Here is a 12,202-nt window from a genome sequence, read left to right as displayed (position 1 = left end):
ATATGAAGATGTGAACACAGCTGCCATAACGCTATAAATACTTTTTCCTATTTTTTGTTTTTTTCTGTATTTCAAACTAAAACTCATTAATTGCCTTTATGATTTCCTTTAACAAGTGGGCAAGTTCTCGCTGGCTGAAGATCCAGGGTGAGTGGGGAATTCAGAAATCTGTTCATCATCTCTGTTGAATGTCTTCAATGTTAACGAAGAGAAATGATTAACAAGATCGATGGGAGAAAATTTGTGCATTGTCTTTGAAGCAAACATTATATTTATCTATGTTTTTGTATCTAACTAGAAAGAGAAAAAAATTATGGTAAAATAAACATTAGAAAAACAAGCTTTTCAGTACTGTTTCTAATTAAGTTTCCAAGAATTAAGATTAAAGAGAATAACTGTAATAAACATGTGTGCCATTTTTGACCAAAGGTTTCAAATTCTAATAAAATGTTTGAAGAAGTGCACTTCTGCGATCCCCACTATTCCCACAATTGTATAATTTGCATTCCTATTGAGAAATTGTTATCGGTTTGTGTTTAATGCTTGTTGTGTTAATTGTTGCTGTTTAGTTTCCTCTTGTGTTTGGAATCTTGTTTAAGAAAATGACATTCTAATTGACATAATGTTGCAGACAAATCGACGGTTTCGCGCCGACATTCGCGAAAAAGCCCGCAATACGACAGGAAGAAGATGGAAAACGGTTATTATTTGAGTGCCGTGTCAATGCAGATCCATTACCCAATATTACGTGGTTTCATGATGGCACGCCCGTCAAGGAGTCACCCCGACATAAGGTAATTGGCGCAATCTGTCTGCGTGTGCGTTGGTCACACTTCCCATTACTTTGTCAGACTTATTTAATAGGTATTTAAAATTTTATGGGTTATTCGTGTCTTTGTAGTCACTTAATTACGAATCTTTGTTTTATGATGCGTTCTCCTTTGATGTTTCTTACATCTGAATTTTCCTTTCATTTGTCGAAAACAAAAAATTTCAAATGAGATCATTTTTAGTGAATCCTCTTAAGAAGTCCAATTCACTTTGGAGTGGGTCCAACTAGAAATGGAAGCAAAAAATGTAGTAGGAAGTTTCGCTTGAATTCCGGGATGAGAACAGAAATATTGGTGCCAATTTTTAATGGATATTTAAAAATGTCTTCGAGAATTCCAATCCTATTTTCAAGGTATAAGTTTGGCAATATTTTTTAAATATATTTGTGCCAATTTTTGAAGCATGTCTACAAATATATTTGACAGTTGTAGCTATATTGTTCAAATAATTCAAATTAGCTTTTGAATTGGTCCAACATCTGGGGGTGAGAAGAGTACAAGTAGAATGAATATCGTATTCCACAGCCGTATCGTAAAAAGTACAATTTAGGGTTGAATAACAGCAATATTTGACTTTCACAAATAAATGCAACCTATTTACGTAACCTTCTTTTTCAGCTAACAATTGATAAAGACGTCCACTCATATTTTGCAACACTTGAGATACAAAATGTTACAGTTGAGGATGCTGGCAAATACAAAGTGAATGCAAAAAATGAGTTGGGCGAGAGCAATGCAACGATAAGCCTGAACTTTGACAGTAAGTCACTATCCATATATTATATCGTAGAGACTACTATTTTTTTTTACTTTATTCTGTTCTTTCGATGATTTAATTTTAAAATAAATAACCCTAGTTGAAGCTTTATTAAAAAAGTATCACATAATGTAACAGTTAACCGCAACTTACGAGTATGAAGAAAACAAAAAAAAAAAAAAAAACCAATCAATCATTTTGTGAAGCGACGTTCTGTGTTTTTATGTTTGTGGCGCGCTTTAATCTCTGCTCGATCAACACGATGGCGCTAACTAATGCTAATGCTAATGCCAATGCAAAAGCAACAGCAAAATAAAATCAATTTCAAATCATTTCGACCTTCGACTATCGACTATCGACCAAGCAGCAAATCGAAGATATCACCCCCAATCATGTCTTACTCTGTTTTACTCGCAGCAGCGGCGGAGCATACAATGAAAAGGGAATGCATATGGTGTTACAAATGATAGCTCATACTTAGTAATGATATAATACTTAGTAATCCTTACTAATAATATACGAATAAGCACTTGTCAATTATTATGGATCGTGTCTTCTTTTTCAAAAAATAAATTTAGATCTAAGATTTATCTTAACAATTCAATATATCTGTTTGTATGTACTATATATCTATATATCCATCATCTATACCTATTTATATACTTATATACATATTAGTATGTATGCGCTAAATTGCATAAACTATAAAATATAACATCGAAACTTCAACTTCGTAGGCGATGAAGCTCCCGTGCCGGAAAGCGCCGAAGGCATAAAGCCCACATTTACTGAACGCCCAGTCATACGTCAAAGCGAAGACGGCGGAAACGTCACATTTGAATGTAGATGTGTTGGAGATCCAACCCCAACGGTTACCTGGTACGCACGTTCGAACCATGAAACAAACGAGTATACAAAAAACCATACTATAACCAATATTTAAGTTAAACGATCTTAAATTGAAAATTGAAAACTTGATTCGGATTATAGCAAAATGTGTATGAAATGGCAAGGAATTAGCAATTATAAGCCTAAGCCTATGCCCAACAGCCATTGAGTCATTGAGCCATTGAGCAATTGAGCCGCAAAGAAGGGCAGATGAATCAATTGATAGACTAACTATAAATATAAACTAATACATCCACCATTTTCCCTCCCCCCTCTGTGTATAACTGTTGTAAAAAGGTCCCATGGCGAGACAGTGTTGAAAGAGGGCAAACGCTACAAAATGTCCTTAACATTGGATCAGAAACTATATCATATGGCACGCTTAGAGATTAGTAGTGTTGTCTCTAGTGATCAGGGAGAATACCGTGCGCAAGCGAAAAACAAGCATGGCATGGGAGTGGCAACAATCAATTTAAATTTCGAGAGTGGTTCGAAAAAGTAAGGCAACATATCTTTACCCAACTATCCCAACGTTCTACTAATTAAGCAATGGCTTCAATTTACGCAGAATTCCGGACGGTAAGTCGCCACGTTTTCCTAAAAAGCCAACCATTCGCCAGGAGGAGGACATTCTGATCATGGAGTGTGTACTGGAAGCCCATCCAGTACCGGATATAACATGGTATTGCTCAGATAAGCAAATTCTAGATACCGAACGTACTAAAATGACGCGTAAGGCAGTTACCAAAGACAGCTATATCCTAACGCTCGAGATCCAAAATCCAACTAAGGATGACGGCGGTAACTACCGCTGTAACGCCATAAATATGTATGGAGAGAGTAATGCAAACATAGCGCTTAACTTCCAAGGTATTCCATTTACAATTACAAAAATAACTTTAACAAGAACGAGCCAATATCAAAATGTACCTATAAGAATGTATCTTAAACTTTAATCTACCATACCAAAACTATGTGATCTATAGCATGTAAAAACTAGTAGCTGAATATCTGTATGCCTAAAGCTGTTCCAACGAGGGCTCATACAATGTATGATACATATAGGATTTGCGATACAACAGTCAACAATCGGTTCCATTGATCAATTTACAAATGATTATAAATGTTATAATCATCCATTTACAAAAAACAAAAAAAAAAACAAAAAAAATATCAAATCCCAAAACAACAACAAAAATGCATGCATTCCTTCTAACGTTACTGCCTTCACTATACACTCGTACATACATACTTGTACATTCAATATGTTTATGTACATACATGCATACATGGTTGCCATAACTTCGTTTTATTGCTCGAACCGCAACTGATTCCATGGATCAGATATAGATACATATGTCTGTATTTGAGTCTATGATTGAAATATACGACCAAGTACGCACATAAGCATCTTATCTGACAATCTGAACACTCCATCTACATTCATATTTTATTCTCCCATTTTTGTTTGCTGGCATGATGAGTTTCGAATAGACATCGTTCCTTGGCCGTCACTAAACCCTCTTTGTTTGAACCAACTAGGTGCAAGCGATGCCAATGGCTTTGCGCCATCGTTCATCGAGAAACCCAGAATTATACCCAACGAGTCGGGAACGCTTATCACCATGAAATGCAAGTGCAAGGCTAAGCCTGAACCCACCGTCACATGGTATCGAGGCCAGGATATTGTGGAGAAAAGTAAGAAAATCAAGATAAACACAACTGTTATTGCTGAAGACACATACGAATTGACGCTGGAAATAAAGGTGGGAAGAAAATGGTTTTACGATTCGCACAAATCAAACAAGTTTTCAATTGCCAATTTCTTTGTAGGATCCCGGCGCAACCGATGGCGGTACTTACAGATGTAATGTAAAGAACGAGTATGGCGAATCGAACGCCAATCTCAACCTAAACATTGAAGCCGAACCTGAGCCGGAGGGTGAGGGTCCGACCTTCATTGAAAAGCCACGCATTGTCTCTGAAAACAATGGCAAGCTCGTCATTATGGAGTGCAAAGTCAAAGCCGATCCAAAACCAGACATTGTTTGGTTCAGAAATGGTGAGGTTATTAAAGAGAGTAACAAACTCAAAATGTCAATGGAACAGCGCGGTGATCAATACTACATTAAGCTGGAGTTGATTGATCCCCAACTGGAAGATTCAGGCCTATATAAGTGCAATATCAAGAACACATTGGGCGAGCTTAATGCCAACCTAACTCTTAATATTGAAAGTAAGTTCGTATTGATTCTTATTCCTCATATAACCTGTAACCGTTTGTTATTATTATTTTAGTTGTGCCTGTTATAAAGGATAAGCCCAAGATCATTAAGATCATTAAGAAGAGAACTGTGGTGATCGAATGCACCGTAGCTTCCAAATTTGAACCGAAATGTACGTGGTTTAAGGAAACCAACGCGGTAGTAGAGAGCAAACGTCACGTTTACTTGGTAGAGCAAACGAAGGAGGGTGAATTTGCCGTTAAGTTGGAGATTAATGAGGTAGAAGAGAGTGATAAGGGAGCCTACAAATTGGTCGCCAGCAACGAGAAGGGCGAAGCAGTCTCTCAAATTGTCAATCTCGTTGACATTCCTGAAGAAGAACGAAAACCAACGAAGCCAGAAATCGCCCGCAAGCTTGTCGACCAAAAGGTTACAGAAAGTAAGACTTTCGAGCTACTAATCAGTCTTAAGCAGTCCGACCGAAAGGTTAAGGTGGAGTGGTACAAGGGCACTACGTTAATAAGGGAAACCAAAGATATAACTACAACATTTGACGGAACGACGGCGCGCCTGACGTTCAGTAGCGCCAAGTCGGAGCATACTTCCAATTACAAGGTCATTGTTATCAATGAAGTAGGTAAGGATGAGTCCACCTGCAAAATAACTGTGGAGAAGAAGGACAAGAAGAAGGATGAGAAGGAGGAGAAGGAGAAGGAAGAGGCCGAAAAGAAACGCAAGGTAATTGAAAAGAAAACTAAAGCTGAAGTTCAGCAGCAACAACAAAAACAACAACAACAAATTGAAGTCCACGAAGAAGAGCATACAAAAGTCCAGAAAATCCAGATAGAGCAACAGCAAGAACAGGTTTTAATCCAAGAACAAACTCAGCAAGTCCAGCAAGTGCAGCAAATGCAGCAAGTGCAGCAAATGCAGCAAGTGCAGCAAATGCAGCAAGTTCAGCAAATGCAGCAAGTTCAGCAAACGCAGAAAATGCAGCAAACCCAATCAACCCTGCAGGTACAGAGTGTACAGAGTGAAAAGGTCGAGCAAAGCAGCCAGAGACGGGTGTCCTTTAGTGTAGCCAAACAGCAAGCTCAACACTTAGAAGTGCACCAAGAAGTGAGCATTCAAGAACAAAGCAAACAGCTTCAGGTCGATTCCCGCAAGCTTTCAGTGGCGGAGGCAACGGTTAGTAGGGTGGTTCCCCACTATTACCTTCCACCATTTACCTTTTCTGCATTCGCCTATATCTCCCACCACATATGCAAGCACCATTATGGGCATTACTGTTAGACGAACAGTCGTTGATGGTGTGGTTTTAAAAAGCGACAAGGGACGCTACTTACCCATCAATCGATATGCCCGGCATACCTCACACTCGCGTGTACCCTCTGAAAACCAGTGGCATAGCAATGTAAAATATTATTGTCACTAACAATCGGAGCTAAAGTCACAATTTTTATGAATAATGATTAATCTTTCAAATTGAAATGAGGGTACACGATGAGGGGTACTTATTCGGGAGGAAGCCGATGATACCGCTGTTATTTTTTACATTTTATTTCATACGTTTTAAATTTAATTTTAATTAATATTTAAACAAATAATCTTTTCTCAGCCGCCGGGTCTTACACTGTATGATATACCAAAAGTAAAGCCGCGACGCCCAATGCGTACATCTTTGGAGCCTATTGAATCCAAAGAGTCCAAAGACATATTTGGGGTGCAATTAAAGCCCGTCGCCCGTGTCATAAGTGATGAGGTTTGCTTTTCTAGTTGGAATGGCCTATATAGATCTTTTTATCTACTTTGATGATTGATCTCTCTTCTTACTATATCCATATGTGTATTTCTCTCTCTCTATCTATCTATACTGGACTTTCAATTTTCAGCATCTTCCAGTTGCGTTAGTTATCTTATAGACACCAACTTCAATCTGAACCCATTCTATTGTATTCAACCCTTTCAAGTGATGCTATCTGGCTTTTTCTGGCACTGTATAGCCTTGTTTCGAACTATGTATTCTCTCATTTGATGTAGATATTGAAGTATGTACTTACAAGTATGTGTGTCAGTACTCTGTTGATAATGTAACTAAAACTGTATAGTAGTTTAACAATAGATGTAATCAGTACATTCGGAACGATGACTTCGTCTGTATTGCATACATATGTATACGTATCGTATGTAGATATCGTATCCTGTATATTGTCACTAATATTTATCCTTTCTTTCCTTGTCTTAACTTGTTATTAACAACACAAATACATGTACATACAAAACAAATGCAATTCTTAAAGGCTGAAGAGGAAGAAGAAAAGAAAAAGGAGGAAGAGCAAAAAGCACAGGAGCTCGAGAAACAGAAACAGGAAGAAAAGAAACAGCAAGAAGAAGCTGTTGAACCAGAGAAGGTAGATGAAGAGCCACAAGAAAAAGAAGAAGAAAAACCAAAGGAAGAAAAGAAGAAGGCTGATGAGAAAAAGAAAATTGAAGAGCAAAAAGAGAAAGAAAAGAAAGAAGCTGAAAAGAAGAAGGCCGACGAAAAGAAGAAGGCCGATGAAAAGAAAAAACTGGAAGAAGAACAAAAGCAGAAAGAAGCTGAACAGAAACTGCAAAAGCAGAAAGACGAAGAAAAGAAGAAAGAAGAGGAAAAGAAGAAAATAGAAGAAAAGAAGAAGGCCGAGGAAAAGAAGGCCGAGGAAAAGAAGGCCGAAGAAAAGAAGGCCGAGGAAAAGAAGGCCGAGGAAAAGAAGGCCGAAGAAAAGAAGGCCGAAGAAAAGAAGGCCGAAGAAAAGAAGGCCGAGCTAAAGAAGGCCGAAGAAAAGAAGGCCGAGCTAAAGAAGGCCGAAGAAAAGAAGGCCGAGCTGAAGAAGGCCGAAGAAAAGAAAAAGGAAGAAGAAAAGAAGAAGGCCGATGAAAAGAATAAACAAGAAGTGGAGCAGAAACAGAAAGAGGTAGAGAAACAAAAAGAAGCCGAAAAGAAACAAAAAGAAGAAGAAAAGAAGGCTGATGAAAAGAAGAAACAAGAAGAAGAGCAAAAAGTCAAAGAGCAAGAGAAACAGAAAGAAGTTGAAAAGAAACAAAAGCCAAAAGATGATGACAAGAAAAAGCCCGAAGAAAAGAAAAAACTTACAAAAGACGAAAAACCAGCTGACATTACAGATGCTCCTGAGAAAAAGGTACCAGTTGCTAACAAAGACACTCGGGAGGTAAGGAAAAAACCTATTAAAGTTACGAAAAAAAAATTGCAGTGCAGCAAATACAAAAGCGCTTCGTCGAAAATACACAGAAAAAACCACACAGATATACTTTAGAATTCGAAATCTAACTGCTTACATGTATATATTTAAACATGTCTGTTGCTTGCGCCTTTAAAACATAACTTACAAGAACATAACCTCTTGCGCTCAGTATAAGACCTCAACTAATTATAATATTTTATCTTCCAGCAAGGACAAGCGGAACAGATCGGCCTCAAAAAGGTTGAGCGTAAGGTATGTATAGGCTGTTAGAAAAAGATTCTAACTTTTTTGAATCCGTTTTGGATAGCGTTATGAAATTAAATATATTGTCTATATGGTTCAAATGGGGTACTCGCTTGAAGAGTTATTTTAAACATTTTTGTGACTATAATAATATATTCGCCTCATACATTGTATATATGTAAATTTATGGATGTATACTATATCATAATCTTGTACAAATCAGTCATTGATAATGACTTGGCAAAAGCTAAAAGATAATTTAGCTACATTATTTTGGAAACACGGTTTATTGACACATTTATACGTTTTAAAAGAACAATTTTTGCATATCTGTATATATTTTCTACAATAAAACACTAAACACACTTATACCCTCCAACTCCACCCTCAAACAACAACCTGCACTGACACACCCCACCACCATGTACAAACACATTATAACACGATCGCCAGGATGCTGATGAGCCTTCTAAGCCAGAGGTTTCTGATACTCAATCTGACTCTGACGAGGTAATATGATTTTAAAACTCACACTCGTACTTCGCACTATATATAAGTAGTACTTATGCCCATCTAATACACCCTCAAATGCTTCTTAATGAATTAAGCACAATTATTATCAACGCTGGGAAATAATACTACCTTCATACCTCGTATTGTTGATTTTGATATTTGAAGCCGAACTACTGATATAAATCATTCACAATCTTCATTATTTTAAATATTACTGGACCCTTTTTAAGTCCGTTCTAACCATTCTTTTATCCGAACAAGTAGTTCAAGTAGTTTTTGAGAAATCCATTTTGGGTATATAGTATATATGATTTAAAAGCTTTGATGCTTCGATGCTCCGATAATTGCTTCCACTGCGTGCATAATTTATCCAATATCTACAAGAATATACTGACTTGGGTTGGTTTCATTAGGCCAGCGTTGTGTCCATTAAGGAGGAATCCAAATCTGAGGTACGTCGTAAGTCGGTCATCAAAACGCAGGAGGATACATTGATCCAAGATGAAAAGGTTTCCTCAAGGAGATCCTCTCTTGCGGTAAGACCCTTATACAAAAATAGTTGTACATATATGTTCATGAATAATAATAATAAAGTCATTGAACTCCACTTAATTATGTGTCCATTCCTAATGTATTCCCCCTTTTGTGTAATTTATATGCGAAGGTTGAAGAGTCTAGATCTGAGTCTAGACGCACCTCTGTCGTTGACAAAAAGGCGTTGGAGGTAAGTTTAGTAAAGCTTTTGGTTTAAATTCCTAAGTATTTCAAAAAGGTACTTTCGAGCACAAACTCAAAAATTTCGCAGCATTAGGGAATTAGAGTATAAATGAGAAATATGTATGTATATAAATATGTATAAATGTATTTTAAAACAGCAGACTGAAAGCAAAAAAGTTGAACCAAACAAAAACCCACAAGCTATTAAAGAAGAGATTCCCAAATTGAAACCAGCAGAAAAACGGCGTGTATCGAAGGTGAGAATCGCAAAACGAACGAGAATCGAGCACGACTCTATGGCGTTCTAATAAGCTCTTGACTCTGTCTCTCTTATATTGCATTTCTATACTTCAAAGCTCGCTTTTGTACTTCAACAATAAGCTTTTTATGTGTCTAAGTATGTATCTAATACAAGGCGCTGCCTATGCCTATGTTTCTCTCTTATTCTATATCTGTCTATCTATCTGTCTATCTATCTATCTATCTATCTATCTGTCTGTCTATTTATTTATATCAGCGATAATACCAATCGATGACTAAGGTCTAGATTTTACTCTGCAACTGTGTCTAACAAATTGGCCGTTCATACTGTATTGTGCATTTATCTGGATAATGTTTTTTTTAAACGACCGACTTCTCCGTTTAAACCAAGCATTAGCTCAGATACATATACACATACTTGTATATTTATCTATCTGTGTTGTAATGGTCCAAACTGTCATTTGTATAATTTGTGTATGTTTAATTGTTTTATGCTCGGACTAGCCAATTGAGGAACCGAAGCCAGCCGAAGAACTTCCCAAGTTGCGCAAAACATCTATTGCGTCACCGAAAGAGGAAGCCAAGCCCGAACCGGCCAAGCCAAAGGCCAAGGCTAAGCCAAAGGCTAAGCCCAAGTATGAAGAGCTACCCGAAATACCTGATTACGAGCGTCCTGTGCTAGAAAAGTACGAAAAGTCAGAATTCGAGCCCTCAGACTTTGCACGCGAGCTCGAAATACCAAATAAAATGGAGAAACCACTGTTCGATGCTGGCAAGAAAGAGGCGGAAGCAGCACCACAGAAGAATGGACTGCCCAAGGTAATGTTCTCTATGGTGTTTTTGGATTGTATTTGTGAATTGTGTTTAACTCTCCCAATCCTCCTCCTCTGTACTCTGTTTATGTCTGTATGTTTTATGTAATGGGCTGGCTGGTCTACAGAAAGCTGAGGCCGTTCAGCAAGAGGTGGAGGAGCCAAGGAAACTGAAACTGGGCAAAGGCAAGCTACCTGATGAAGATGATGGTAGGGACGGTGCCACGCTCAAGCCAGTTATTGTGGAACCAGAGGTGGGTTTACTTCTTACATTCAAGCCGGGCTATAGATTTTTTTTAGTCTAAGCTGTGGGAGATGAAACATCTTGTTTGTACACATGTGATGATTCAATATTTTCCCAATATTTTCCACTCAACTTGTAAATAATGAATTTTTTCGCTTCATTCCTAATTGAACCCAATTATCCCCGCTTCATGTCTTGTCGGAATTCAAAAAACCACTCATACACAAACACGCCACACACCACAGAAGGAAAAGACAGCCACAGAGGCCGAAAAAGCACCTGAGGTAAGTAAAAGTTATTTGCCTATTTACTCGTATACAAGTATAGGTTTCGGGTCATGCGATATTTCTATGTGCATTTAGCAATTAAGGTGGCATCAGTTGACTCCTAAAAGAGTTCACTGCGATATGAAACGTGTAGCCTTCGGCCTGCCGAAGCACACAATCCATTCCAAAAACACTTTCAAATATGCCGAAAACTTGGAAATGGTATAAGTACATGTATAACATACGAATACATACTATACTATATACTATAGCCAAAGTATTACTAATTCTGACCGCGCTAAAATGCATACTACCTACACACCCAGGGCGAGAAACCATCTCTGATGGATATTATAAAGCAACGGCGTCGTTCCTCTGTAAGAAGCATGATGACCAAGGAACTAATTAAAAATGAGTCCTTCCTTGGCGTAGTTCTGAAGCCCGTGCTTAAGGATGCTAAAGAGCAGGCTGCGCCACAGCAAGCTAAGCAATTACAAAAGGTAATCAGAAGCCAAGTTGAGAGAGCAGATCTGTTTAAGAGGCTGCTGCGTATAAACAATTCTATGCTGGCGAATGTATGAGCTGCTTTCCGTTACTATACTCGTACTATCGCAACAATATGTATGTGTGTTGTCCCCTAAAAACTGATATTTTCAAATCTTTACTACAACAACCTATTGCCGCTCTACTCGATCTCTCTTTCAGAGACGAGCAGCAAACTTGCCTTCGCAACTTACTGTATTGCATCTGTTTCTCCTTCTTTCTTCAAATACTTGACATTCTCTCTTACGAACACACACACACACACATACACACACTTTCTCTATCTATTCGAATCTTCCTATTCTTTTTTCGTACTTCTTTTTATAATACTTCGAGTGCATTCTGTACCAATGACCGCTTCAGTGCCATTGGAATAGAATGCATCGTTCTAAAACAAAATTCTCTCTGTCTTGACCATTTCTCTTGCTCTTTCTATGTTTTCTATGTTCCTCTTGTATGATTCTGTGCTCTTTCTTTTATTCGCTCTGTCTGTCTCTCTTTCTTTTTCTCTCCAACTCTTTCTCTATATTTTGCAGTTCGACTTTCTTACTCTTGATTTTCCAAGCTATCTTACGGTGACATTTCTTTTTGGTACCGCATTCTTTTCCTTCTACATTCTGTGACATATCTGTGTATGCATTTCTTATCTTTAGGATCTTTT

At 37.8% G+C, this 12,202-nt stretch overlaps 1 protein-coding gene across 18 annotated transcripts in view; it reads left to right on the top strand.

The window, feature by feature from the left end:
- The window catches only part of LOC115628004 (twitchin), a 51,963-nt gene that overhangs the window by 3,511 nt on the left and 36,250 nt on the right, over positions 1–12,202 (top strand). For 5 of the 18 annotated variants that reach the window (XM_030523909.1, XM_030523917.1, XM_030523914.1 and 2 more), the window contains 17 exons: positions 117–147; positions 632–794; positions 1,449–1,590; positions 2,325–2,466; positions 2,773–2,973; positions 3,044–3,345; positions 4,018–4,241; positions 4,309–4,711; positions 4,774–5,888; positions 8,150–8,194; positions 8,639–8,695; positions 9,112–9,234; positions 9,363–9,422; positions 9,574–9,672; positions 10,181–10,495; positions 10,617–10,742; positions 10,978–11,016. In XM_030523909.1, the coding sequence (XP_030379769.1) occupies positions 117–147; positions 632–794; positions 1,449–1,590; positions 2,325–2,466; positions 2,773–2,973; positions 3,044–3,345; positions 4,018–4,241; positions 4,309–4,711; positions 4,774–5,888; positions 8,150–8,194; positions 8,639–8,695; positions 9,112–9,234; positions 9,363–9,422; positions 9,574–9,672; positions 10,181–10,495; positions 10,617–10,742; positions 10,978–11,016 (3,587 nt within the window). Of the gene's footprint in view, positions 1–116; positions 148–631; positions 795–1,448; positions 1,591–2,324; positions 2,467–2,772; positions 2,974–3,043; positions 3,346–4,017; positions 4,242–4,308; positions 4,712–4,773; positions 5,889–6,373; positions 6,463–8,149; positions 8,195–8,638; positions 8,696–9,111; positions 9,235–9,362; positions 9,423–9,573; positions 9,673–10,180; positions 10,496–10,616; positions 10,743–10,977; positions 11,017–12,202 lie in introns of those variants that run through there. The other 13 variants (XM_030523929.1, XM_030523924.1, XM_030523912.1 and 10 more) reach the window with 12 other exon arrangements.

The sequence above is a fragment of the Scaptodrosophila lebanonensis genome, unplaced genomic scaffold (assembly GCF_003285725.1).
Source record: "Scaptodrosophila lebanonensis strain 11010-0011.00,11010-0021.00 unplaced genomic scaffold, SlebRS2 tig00000098-arrow-pilon, whole genome shotgun sequence".
In the NCBI taxonomy this organism is placed as follows: Eukaryota; Metazoa; Arthropoda; class Insecta; order Diptera; family Drosophilidae; genus Scaptodrosophila; species Scaptodrosophila lebanonensis.
Note: the sequence above shows the minus strand (reverse complement) of the source record. Positions and strands in the feature narration are given on the sequence as shown.